Source organism: Carettochelys insculpta, chromosome 4 (assembly GCF_033958435.1).
Source record: "Carettochelys insculpta isolate YL-2023 chromosome 4, ASM3395843v1, whole genome shotgun sequence".
Taxonomy (NCBI): Eukaryota; Metazoa; Chordata; order Testudines; family Carettochelyidae; genus Carettochelys; species Carettochelys insculpta.
The window spans coordinates 7,697,720-7,710,648 of record NC_134140.1 but is presented as its reverse complement, the minus strand read 5'-3'; the positions used below and the strand labels follow the sequence as shown (position 1 = coordinate 7,710,648).

General features: G+C 48.0%; 1 protein-coding gene across 1 annotated transcript in view; it reads right to left on the bottom strand.

Moving 5' to 3' along the window:
- DDRGK1 (DDRGK domain containing 1) overlaps positions 1-12,929 on the bottom strand; it is a 58,781-nt gene that overhangs the window by 43,463 nt on the left and 2,389 nt on the right. The window contains exon 2 of the mRNA XM_074991662.1: positions 2,981-3,136. Within this exon, the coding sequence (XP_074847763.1) occupies positions 2,981-3,136 (156 nt within the window). The remainder of the gene's footprint in view (positions 1-2,980; positions 3,137-12,929) is intronic.

The following is a 12,929-nucleotide window of genomic DNA, read 5'->3' as shown; positions in this document are numbered from 1 at the left end:
GAGGTGGCCCTTACACAAAAAAGCTCAGCTCAGCTGGACCAGAGCATCTGACCCATAACACAAGTCCGAAACCAGAAAGCAGACAGACAAGCAGCTTGGTTTCAGCAGCTGTGTTTAAAACACAGATGCCTGAACGACAGTCCTGCAACTCATCTAAAGGCAGCCTGCAGAAGAGATCAGCAAGTCCAGTCACTGATTTTTCTGTCTTGTGTTCTTTTTCGTTGCGGTAGTAGGTAGACTAACAAGGCTCTCTCTCTGTTACTCTCTTTGAAGTGCTAGCCCCCCCTCCCCCCCATCAGTGCTCAGGTACTTAACTGCGAATGGCTGGCTAAATACAAAAGCAGCTTCCCCTCCCTTGGTGTTCACACCTCCAGATCAACTGCTGGTAGTAAGCTTCACCCTTGCTGACTGAGCTAACCGTGTTATCCCCACCCTTGCTCTGGCTTATTTATACCTGGCCCTGCAGATTTCCAAGACCAGCATCTGATGAAGTGAGTCTGTGCTCACGAAACCCCATGCTCAAAACTTTTCTCTTAGCCTATAAGGTGCCACAGGACCCTTCGTTGCTGTTACAGATCCAGACTAACACGGCTACCCCTCCGATACAGGTACTTAAGTGTGTCCCAACAGCACAAGACAGAGGTGAGAGAAGCCACAACAAGGGAAAAGGGGAGTTGTCTCAATGTGATACTGACTACAGAAACAAGTAAACATAGATATCAATTTAAAGACAACTTCACATAAAGGCTCAGTCAATTGCCTTTGATGTGCATTGAGCCACAAAGGAATTTATCAGGGCTGGTGACATGTATGCATCCACAGCTGGAGTACAAACACACACTTCACATTTGGTGCCTCGGGAAAAGGTCTGAGTGGCCCAGGCCGCAGCCATCAGAAGACTGGTAGATTTCACTGTCTTTCACCTATGCCAGCACAAGGAACAGCAAAGTTCAGGCCCTGTCAATCTCCCACATGTGACACAAATGTAATTAGCGTGGGTGGCACATTTACCTGCCAAAGCAAACACAAACATCTACTAAAACAAGCAGAAAAATAAAAGCAGGTAAAGTGTGAGTCTCTCCAAGACAAAGCTCCCTCACTCTCCTTCCATATTTATCATCTCTCCCCGATGGCAGATGAAACAGACTTGGAATATCAAGGACAAGATTCCCCTTCTTCCCAATGCGATATAGTGTCATCCAGGGTTGCAATCACAAGCAAAGCAGGCTCTGCCCTGACCAGCCCTTGAATGGGAGTCCTACAAACGCTACCTAAGATTTGAGAGTCAAGCTGGCTCTTGGTTCATAACTCAGCATGTCAACACTACCACGTTTTGTTGCCAAATCTGGTTTGTGGCAAACAAACTGTGAGGGTATATGCACTGCCACGTGGCTGGCGGGGGAGGAAATGCCCAGTTTTGGCGACAAAAACTTTCCACCCTTGAGAGACTTTTTTCCCTTTATTGTCAACAAAAAGCCAGTGTAGATGCTGCTCTTTGTGTTGACAGAACTGACTTCCACCAATATCCCACAATGCCTGTCGTGATTGCTCTGCTCAGGGTTTTGCCCTCTGTTGCCCTGCAGGCATGTGCCCCTCCCCTTTCACAGCTCCAAGAAGTAGCTGACAGCTGGGTAGGCTGTTCCCTTTGGGGAACAACCAACCAGTCACTGGACAAGGCCAGATGGCTGCTGCGGAAGGAGGGGGACAGGTTTCTGTGCTGTTTTGACATTCCTCAGCACGGAGGGATCACAGAATTACTCCAGATGCCGCTCCCAGCAGCTGAGGAGGCTGTGAGAGAACCTGGAGGGAATCTCAAGATATGCAGAGATCAGTTCTGCCTTCCTGCAGTATCACACTATGGGGTACGTACTCGGTGAGGCACTCCAGGCTCCCACCACCCCTGCCAAAGTGGACATGATCTGGAGACAAAGGGAGCAAGTATGAAGACCCCTTCTGGTGATGTTTGTTTTGTTGACTTTAGTTTTGTTGTGTGCCTTGGTAGTGCTGCCTTAGCCTCCGTGAGCAACATTGTTAATGATGCAAGCCAAGAAAGCATCAAACTCAGTCACCCATAGCCACAGTGGCTCTGCTGACCTACTGGGTGTGGGTTAGCAAAAAAAAAAAAAAAAAATAGTTTGGTTAGAAAAGTCAGCAACTAGCACTGATGGAATAAAAAGGTGTTATTTATAGGCACTTTCCTGATGGAAACTGCACTGTGATAACACAGTTACTACCTCAAGACACAGAACAAAATTAGGGGACCCTGCCCACACAGACTGACAAGCACACCACACACTGTTCCAACAATCTCAAGCTAAGCAGGGTCTACCCTGATCCATACTGGATATAAGACCACCAAGGAAAACTCAGACGCTGCAGGAAGAGGAGCTGGTGATTTAGCATGCTGTGTTCTTTCCCCTAAGACAGCACTAACCCCAAGCTTTGTGCTGCTGGAGCAGTGATCATTCAGAACGAGTATAAATGCCAATTCTGTTCGTACCCGAAGATCCCCTGGCACTTCTCATAGGGTAGAGATCTTAACCCAGGTGAAGCCACATTTTAACTTGATTACCTATGTTATAGCTTTTTCCTCATCTCCCCCTGCAGATTACAACTGTGTGCGCAAGTTGCGGGGCTGGGAAGGGGGAGAGGATGACACAGACAGTGATCTTCATCCTCCTCCTAAAAACAGTGTAACATTGCTGGCACAGAACAGCTGCTACAACCCATCACTGAAGCAGCGGCACTTCCATGATGGACAAACAACCTCTAGTGATGTGAGATCTAACACCCCGCAGGAAACGTTTTGTCAATTTACCTTCATACTATTAGGACACCACATCATGTCAGCTTCAACTATGCAGTCTCCAATCAGCACATTTGGCCGACTCATTGTAGGAGGCTTAACTTGTACCCAGCCCAACCAAGCTCATCTGCTAGTCGAATCTGTGGATAGGAGTGGAGCCGAATCAGAAGTTACCTTCCATCTCATCTTCTGCTTGCTGGGCTCTCCTCTGGGCCAGCATCCTGCTGCCCAGGTTCCTTCGGCGCCTGGGCATCCCTTCTCCCCGCTCCTCAATGTAAGGCCGAGGCCTGGCCACCGCCGCTGCCACATGTCGCTGGTGTTCCTCGTCAGCTGGAAAAGGAGAATGTTTTAAATCAAAGGTTTAATATGGATCTGCTGCAGCCATCCCTTCACAAGGGTGAAAGGAACTAGCCGGCTGAGTGGTTTGCAATGCTATAGTCAAGTAATTCCAACCTCCTGTTATGTTTCTCTCTGGTAGCACCTACCACATGCCACCCCTTCCCTAACGTTCAAGGAGGGTGGCCCAAGGAGTTGGCAATCAGATAGGGAGAAAAAGGAGTAGAAAAGATGGACAGGCAAATGATATCTGAATCAGCATGATTAAATGATGCAGGTGTTAGGCAAACACTAAGCACTTGGAAAACCCCACCTTTAATCTCTCAGGGTTAGATTTTAAAGGCCCTTGGGCACCTAGCGGGATTTTCAAAAGCACCTAAGGTGCCCAACTTCCATTGATCCCACTGGAGACATCTCAGCACCTTTAGGTACTCAAGTGCATATCTTCCCCTGAAATCGACTTCAATCAATCCAAGTTAAGGCGCTTGAATACCTAGAAGAATCTTGGTCTTAAGTGCCTTTAAGAACCTGGCCTTCTGGGCCTTGGCTCCCCACCAGTAAAAACAAGGGTGAGTCTCATCCATCCCTTCAGACAGGGACAGTTTTCTGAGGGGGGAGGGCGGGTGCCTAGCTCAGTGGCCGGCCAGCGTGGATTGTGGTCTCTTGGCACTGCCATCATTAGAATGGAAGATGACAAAGTTTATGGACAGGCACTTTAAATACCGGGATGACCATGCACTAGCTGTAGATCAGGGTTTCCCAACCTATGGGTTGGGACCCAAACATGGGTCGCGATTACATTTGAAAAGGGTTGCTGGCTGGGCTGGGCGGCTCCACAGGTGGCTCTTAAGAAGCCATTCAGACTGAAGTGGTTCTCAACTTCTTGTTTGGATTAACAGCCCTCAGGCAGTTAAGCCAATCAATTAAATTGAGAATCATGTCAGCTGTAGGACAGAGACCTGCATACCTGAGGAGCAGTGCCCAGCTCACGTGAGGTGGGGCCTGGGTGTGAGGTTAGAAGGGAGGGCAGAGCTGACCAGCTCCCCGGCTTCCAGCCTCTGCATGAGGTGGGGCCCCCTCAGCCCCCAGCAGGGTTCCTGTGGCTGGTACTGCCGGTGGGGCTCTGACAGCAGGGATCCCTCCCGTACCCAGCCAGGGTTCCCACGGCTGGCGCTGCCAGCTGGGGTGCCGCACCCCAGTCAGCTTCCAGCTGCAGGGAGGGGGGTTCCCCCCATACCAGCTGCAGGTCCCATGGCTGGCGCTGACAGCCCAGGGCTCTATGCCCCAGCTGGCTTCCAGCTGTGAGAGTTGAGGTTCCCCTCCACCCGGGTGGCTGTTGCTGATGGCCAGAGCTCCACGCCCCAGCCAGCTTCCAGCCACATGGGTCCCTGTGCCTCCCCTCGTCCCCTGCAGCCCCCTGAGTGACACCCTTAGCCCCTGAATGTGACTCCCCTAGCCCCATTCAGACCCTGAGTGTGACTCCCCTAGCCCTCCCTAGTCCCTTAGTGTGACTCCCCTAGCCCCTGATTGTGGGGTTTAAGCTGGGGGGTGCAATTTGGGGATGAGTGACTTTCCACCACCACAGCTCTCACTAACTATAGTAAATGTAGTGTTATTTTTAATATATTTCCCCTTTTCTATGAAATAACTATTTTGAATATATAAACATGAGGGGGCACAATTTTATGTTCCTGCCTCAGGCACAAAATTAGCTAGTTATGCCACTCCACTCCCCTCCCCTCCCCTCCCCTCCCCCCTGGTTTTGAAATGCCTTGGGTCACTAAGTCTTCCTGAATTGTCAAAATGGGTCCCCATCTGGAAAAGGCTGGGAAGCGCTGCTCTAGATGAAAACGCTCTGTCATTTTACCTGAGCCCATGGCTCTTGGATATCTCCTGACAAAGGACCCTTTGTGATGAACTTCCTTTTTTCAGACCAATAAGTGATTTTTATATATTACTCCACCACCACCTCCTCCTCCTTCCTCCCCCACCTGCCAAGAGAATCAGTTCTGTCCTTTCTGAATTAGCTGAATGTGGGACCCAAATGTGTTTTCCTCCTTTTCAGGTGATTCAGATTTTTTGGGGGTGTTTCTGCACTTCAGCCATTCAGCCCTGTGACCACATGTGCATTTTTCACAGAGCGATGTACAAATTGCTGCACTTGCAGCAAAACTTCACCAGCAGCTAAGGACTACAGATCACAATTTGTGCCTCCAGAGATCCTTCATTTTTCCTTGCTGCCTACAGTGCAGTGATCCCCAGAATACACAACTACTGAAGTGGGTGTTGGTAGATCACAGTTAGCAAGAGATACAAGCTTCCTCCGTAATGTTCCAAGTTCATACAACCATACTTGAATCCTCCTACTTACTTATAAAGGTTACCAATCATGGATGACAAGTACGTAACAGAGTGACGCAACTTTCTCCCATCTCCCCACAGTCTTCCTGTCCTCTGATGACTCTCTTGATCTGTCAAGCACCCACAGAACCAGATTTATGCTTGTAATCATCTACTTAATTCCACCCCGCCTATGCATCTAGTAACACATCTCATCCTGTCCCCTGTGCCGCTCCAGCTGCGCCACCCTTTGACACCGGCTTCATCCACTTGTTCTCCAAGCATCCTCGTGTCTTTCTGCATGCTGCCACCTATGTGTGGAAGGCTTGATCCTGAAAGGGAAGAAGCTCTCTGGATCCGAGCCAAAAAACACTTAAGAACATGCCTCACTTTACTGCAGGACTGGTCTCACTCAAGGCTTAACTTTAAGCCTACAAGGGGACTACTCACATTCTTAAAGTATGCGCATGAGCGCATTGCTGGTGTGGGCCACCATGCTCAGCACCTCGCAGGACTGAGCCCAGAACGCCCTTCACACGCTGCTCTACCATGTCACTACCCCCTTCTTGCCAGAAGGGAATACGATTTACATGCACATCCTTGAAGAAGTCACAGCCACATGCTCAGGTGGTAATCCCCATCCACCTCACCCAGGAGTGAAAGTAATTTAAATTCCTTACTGGTACGGTTGTCTACACAGCCACTTGTTGTGCTGAAGCTCTCCTCATTCAGGGCTGTGAAAAGACACCTTCCTGAGAGACACAGGTTTCAGTGCTGGTAGCCGCAGCACAGACAGTGCTACAGTGCAGGTAGCTGTGCTACAAGTGGCAGGGGCTACTGCCTTGGTGCAGGCGGTTTTATTAGGGTTACCATACAAAAAAAAAAGAGGACACCCCAGGGAGGGAGTTTGTCTGTATGAGTATCTACTGCCTCATGCTGCATTAATGTACTACATATACTATAGTACATGAATACAATGTGAGTTGGTACGCTTACAGATACACTTCCTCTCAGGGATGTCCTCTTTTTCGAAAGGTAAAATCTGCTAACCCTACTTACTGCCTTAGCTGAGTTCTCTCATCCAGAGATGGAGCTGCGACTGCACAGTCACGTTACAAGCTCTGCTGCCACAGCGCTTTATCTTTGGTCAGGTACACAAAAAGCTACTTCAGCCACTCTCTTACCAGGAGGCTGCATCAGCATGTACCAGCCTGCTTACTCCTCTGTCCTCACCCCAGCCACCCACTTCTTCTGGCTCTCTTTGTCACTGTATCATGTCTAAAATGGAGAGTAAGCTCTTTAAGGCCATGAATGAGTCTTATCTTCAGTGAAGCACCTAGCGTGTTTCTGAGAACTATACAATAATTCAATGAGATACAGTATACTACAAATATCATTTCTTACAGTGCTCTGTAATTATTATTAAAAACCCTCAGAAGTGTTTTGGGATACACTCTTTATGGAAGAACAATGCAAATGAGCATATTGTTTTTTTAACCTCTTAAAATATCCTACTGTTCAAGGCTGGGCATTCTTTAATCTAAAAGGATTCACCATGACTTATTTTACTTCTTCCACTGGTCCCATTAGTGAGAGGTGACCCCCCACCAGCCTCCTCCTCCTTGTTACATAAACCCTGGATTCTTACTGTCTGCTCCAAATCTGATGAAGTGAGTCTTACCCATGAAAGTTTATTACCTAATAAATAAATTTGTTAGTCTTTAAGGTGCTACACTTATTTTGTCAAATGTTAAAGAGGTTCCTGCATAGCTCCTCAGCTGGGATATTCTAGTGTGTGTTTATTTGTGTTAAAAAAAAAAACACACACAGAACATAATTCCTGTGAAGCAGAGCCGTTATGCATTTCACAAGAAATAAATCTATTTATAAAATATGTGTTCATTTCAAACCTGGCTCTCAGCTCTCACAAGGACAAACGCGTGAACACTGTGACCGCATCACCTTGACTCAAATCAACCCAGAAGACATGGTTAGTCCCCAAATCTAGCACTGTTAATCCAACAAATAAAGCTGTCTCACGGCCACTGAATGCACAGAATAACTGAGCTGCATTGCCTGTCCATTCAATTTGCCAGACAGGTCCTTATCGATGTCAGCTTTGTACAGAGCATAAAACACTATAAACTCTGAGCAAAATATAATAATGTCCTTCAGTTGGGGGCTTGACTGTATAACACCAAAACAAGAGGGGGGAAAAAAAGCAGAATAGAAAAACTGAGATATCTTGGAAGTGCATGCTTAATTTTATCAAAGTTTTCCATAGCTCCAGTTTTATGAATCAGAGTTTCTACATTTAGAAGGTACCACAGTTCACCAGAAAGCTCAATTTTTTTCCCTGTTGGCTGCAAAATCCACTTTATTTTAGATTTTTGAAAGCCAACAACATAGTGGGGGCAAAACAGGAAACCCTGAAAGGGCCCAATGCAGTTTAAAAACAGAAGTGTTCACATCTTTCGACCACTTCACTTGGCTCTACAGCAGACGTACAAGGCAACACTACATGGAGCTAAAGGAGGAAAGAAGAATACAAACCACCCACTGGGAGTGCAGATGCACTGAGGAGAGAAGAGTATTCCAAGCAGGCATTTAGCAAAGGCACTGGGTTATAACACTACAGAACATAAGAATGACCATGGTAGGTCAGACCAAAGGTTCACCTAGCCCAGTACTCTGTCTTCTGACAGTGGTCAATACCAGATGCTTCAGAGGGAATGAACAGAACAGATAACTGCCCATTCCCAGAGCTCCATGGTTTCTTTCACAGCCCATAATACTGAGAGAGGCAGTTTAACATCTCAGCTCAAATAAGGCACCTTCAGGAGCGCTCCCTAACCCAACTTCTCACAATTTCACTTCTCCACAGCAAGGACTAACTTTTTTTTTCCTTTTTCTTTTGACCAGAATGTAAAACACATTCTCTCCTCATATCAGTGTATCGCCTTCAACAGCTTGATAAGATGGCAAGTCAGTATCACGCTGCGCCCGGCAGATTTTCACGACAACTTTTCAACACTGCCCTAATGGTCACTAGTTCTGTACTCACTCAGAAGAAATAGCACCACCTATTGCACTTATTCAGACAGTTGCACAACGATGAACACTGCTGTGGCAACTGCCTCACCAACAGGTCTCAAGTAAGCCATCACCGCACCAGTTCCTGCAAGACCCTCTCTGGCCTATTAACCCAGCTTGTGACAGCCAAGGAGATGGTAGGACAGAGCAGCAGGGCTGAAGGCATGCCATTAAAAAAAAAAAGCCACACATATGCTGCAGACAGTTTGACCGACGTGGCATACGATACTCCACAGCAGTCTTGGCATAAAGAACTAGACATGTCTGGACTACAAAACCACGCAACGCTGACTACTCCGGAGTACAGCTTCCAGAGTCAGCATATTGCTCAGTCACATGCATGCTTGCATGAGGCTGGGGAACGCAGGCAAGGCAAGACACTGCCTTCCCCAAACTGCCCATGCTTTGGCTGGGATTGCAAAGCAGGTGCCTGGCCCCCTGGGAAGGCTGGGGCTGTGATGGGGCTGCCTGGCTGACGGGCACTGTGCCTGGCTGGAAAGGGTGGAGCATACCACCTGCTGGGAGAGGGGAAGATGAGGGGCCAGCAAGTGTTCAGGGGCCACCATGGCTCCATGGAGGCAACTGGGAAGAGGTGGTTGTGGAAGGGGCGCAGCCTTGGGCAGAACAGGAGAGGCTGGGTCTTCCTTTCCCCAGCTAGATGTTCACCCACTGCCATGCACACTTGTCTGTTTATACAGACACTGTGCACGCTCACCAGAAGTGTGTGTGTTAATGCAAGGTGTGCCACACCTGGGGTAAGTAGGTGTCCTCGTGTGCAAATAAGCCATTCGTCAGTGACGGAAGTAGCCTTTTGGGAGACTTCCCCAATGTGCTAAACAGTTTAACCTTGCAAGGCTGAAAGCTAAGACTAAGGTGCGAGAAGTCCTCATCAGAGACATGCTGTTCACAGACGATGCTGCTGTAGTGTCTCACACAGAAGACCAGCTTCAAAAACCGCTGGATCAGTTCTCCAAAGAGTGCAAGGACTTTGGGCTTACCATCAGCCTAAAGAAGACAAACGTACTCGGTCAGGATGTTGCTGAATCCCCATCAATCAGCATCGACAACTATACGTTAGAGGTCGTCCACGAGTTCGTTTACCTCGGGTCCACCATCACTGACACCCTGTCATTGGACACTGAGCTAAATAGGAGGATTGGAAAAGCACCCACAACTCTGTCCAGACTCAGCAAGAGAGTGTGGAACAACAACAAGCTGTACACTCACACCAAAATGCAAGTCTACAGAGCCTGCATCCTCCGCACCCTCCTTTATGGCAGCGAGACTTGGACCCTGTACGCCCGCCAGGAAAAGAAGCTGAACGTCTTCCACTTGCGCTGCCTCAGGCGCATCCTTGGAATATCATGGAAGGATAGAGTGACCAACACCGCCGTCCTCGAGCAAGCTGGAATCCCAGCCACGCACACCCTCCTCAGGCAGCGTCGACTCCACTGGCTTGGCCACGTCCACAGGATGAATGATGGAAGGATTCCAAAAGACGTCCTGTATGGTGAGCTAGCCTCTGGCAAAAGACCTCCCGGACGCTCCCAGCTGCGCTACAAAGATGTCTGCAAGAGAGACCTCAGAGAGGTAGACATCGAGCTGGACAACTGGGAAGAACTAGCAGACGACCGCGGCAGATGGAGGCAGGGGTTACACAAGGGCCTTCAGAAGGGCAAGATGAGGATCAGACAGCTAGCAGAGGAGAAGCGAGCGCACAGAAAGCACAATAAGGACTTGCCTGACACCCACTACATCTGCAAGAGATGCAGCAAGGACTGTCACTCTTGTGTGGGTCTTCATAGTCACAATAGACACTGTAAATGAAGTCCTCAATTGAAACTTTAAAGGGCGCGATCCATAGTCTATGCAGACTGAAGGATGCCTACTACCAATGTGCTAGGGGTAGAAATGAGGGAATACAGGGAACTCGGAGGTAGGAGTCAAGATCCTGCCATACAACTTTTCCACATCCTATAATGACATCCATATGCCATAATTTTTGTGCCTTTTTTGAAAGGCACTTCTCAATGTCCGTCATCTCTAATGGATAGAGCAATTTACCCCAGAAGCAATTCTTCCTCCCCCACTCCAAGCTTCAATTTTTCAAACCCTAGAAATTGATAGAGTGTAACTTCTGGGTTAAATACATGGGTAGTGTTCTTTACTCTTGGTGGACTGAATTTATATCTCAGCAGGATACAACTGCATTGCTAGAGGCAGTCTTTTCAAGGAGATTCAACCGAGGTCTTGACTGTGAAAGCAGGGCCCTTTCTGCAATATCTTTGGGAGGCCAACTTGCAGTAAGGGCATTCCACAAGGGACTGTATGCATGCCATGAAAGAAGGGTTATCACAGCTCTTGCAGGAAGGGACAATAGAGAAGAAGAAGCAAATCATCAGGTTATAAAACCTCCAGAGAGGTACCATCTCCCAGGAAAGTGCCCATATTCTGCTTTCAACTGGATTCCTCAAAGATCAACAGAAAACTAATATTTGCTCAACAGCCTGATCGTCAATCGACACAGGGCCTTCAATCTGGCACCATAGTTAAAGACTGATGGTAACATGTAACCACGGAGAAACACATCTGCAGGGTTTGAAAGACCAGAGCTCTATGTTGGAGCGGAGGAGTGAAGTGGAAGTGACCTTTTCAGGCTGCACGTAGGCTTTTTTATAATCTTCATACACATTCACTTAAGTGTCTTCCCCAATGAATAAGTCAGACCCCGTGACGTTCTGGGATGTCCACAGCCTGCAGGTGCAACTGACCCATGTGCTAGCTGCACTGGGCCCTCACCTACGCCCTGCAGCAGAGGTGGTTCCAGGCCAGTGGAGCCGCCCCCTGCCAGCCGCATCAACGGCAGTTCTGGGCTTTCTCCCACTGTGAACCACTGGAGGGCTTAGAGGCTCCCCTCCAGAACAGCAGCTTTCTCCGCCCACTACCCAGACCACCAAAGATTTAGTCAGGTGAGGTCATGGACAAGATGACAGGGCTGTGAATTTTTCTTATCACCCAATACCTGACAGCGACTTCTACCAAAAATGCCCATGACTAGCCCTTAGCCTTAGTTATGAATAAACATGCTAGACACTGCCCTTGTACACAGAGTGAGAAAGCAATAGAAGCCGATGGCAGGTTGCCTTCTGGGGAGAGCAGAATGTAAATCCAGAATCAGCAGCCTTTCCGAGGCAGAGTGCCGAATTTTGACCTTTTGACCTCTATACACTGTCCAAGTGCTGGTGATATTTTTACAGTCACTAACAATCCTACTTACAACAGCTCCATTAATAAATCAATTCAGATTCAGAGCTTTTCCCTTGAGGTGGTGGTTGGTAGCACTAGCTGGTCTTTTGTTAATGCACAGGCAGCATGGCTTTGAGCTGGCTCCCGGCTACACGGGGAGGAGGGGTAGGGCTCAACTCTCACCTCACATGCTGATGAAAATCTGCTCTTGTGCCATTCTTCGCACTTGTGCTGGGGGTAGGGGGTTACTGATCCCTAATGTAGATGAAGAAGCTGTGCAGCCTTAAAAGCCCCAGCCACAAGGAAGTGAGACACAGATCTCCATCTAAGGGAGATGGCTGGGAGCCAGACCTCTAAGTGCCCACAGACACTGTTACCTGACACTGAACCCATGTGTTCTCACTACACACCTCCCTAGAGCAGTGGGATTCTCAACCTTTTCCTGACTGTAACTTCATCACATAAGTCAAGCTCTGGGACCTCTATCCAGGCATACAAAACTTCTTTTGTGAGGGTTAGCACAAGCCCTTAAATCAATTTGCAAGCCCCCATGCTGAAGAGGTCTGGCCTAAAGCGCCTTCCACAGTGGAATGCAGCGTAATTACAATAGCTGCTGCCTTCCAGCCCTGGAGAAAATGCAATGAAATAACCCTGGTGACAGACTGTACTCTGCTGCCATTGAATGCAGGGAAAGCCCAGTGTTGCTGAACCCAACTTTTTGGTGTGCCAGGAGGCTCAAAGTTTGCAATTCTGTAAAGTGCTTTGAGGTTACAGAAATCAATCACCAAACAATAAAACAGATCTGTTCGAGGACAAAGCAAGTCAGGTATTGTCAACGAATGCCATTGGAAAAAGAGTTTCAACCCGATCACAAATATTTCAAATATAAACTGATCTGAACCAAAAAACCTTTTGAAGAAAGGCTGCTTGGGATCCCAGACCATTAACAGATAGATGCACAGGCTTCAGCAGAAGTAAGGTTTTAGAAGAAAGTTGTTTAAAAAATCCCTTCAAAACACGACAAAACACACAATTCTTGCTTCACCCTGGCTTACAAGTCCTGAGTTCAGGAAGTCGTATTTCTCCTGCAAGAGTTACAGACCCATCA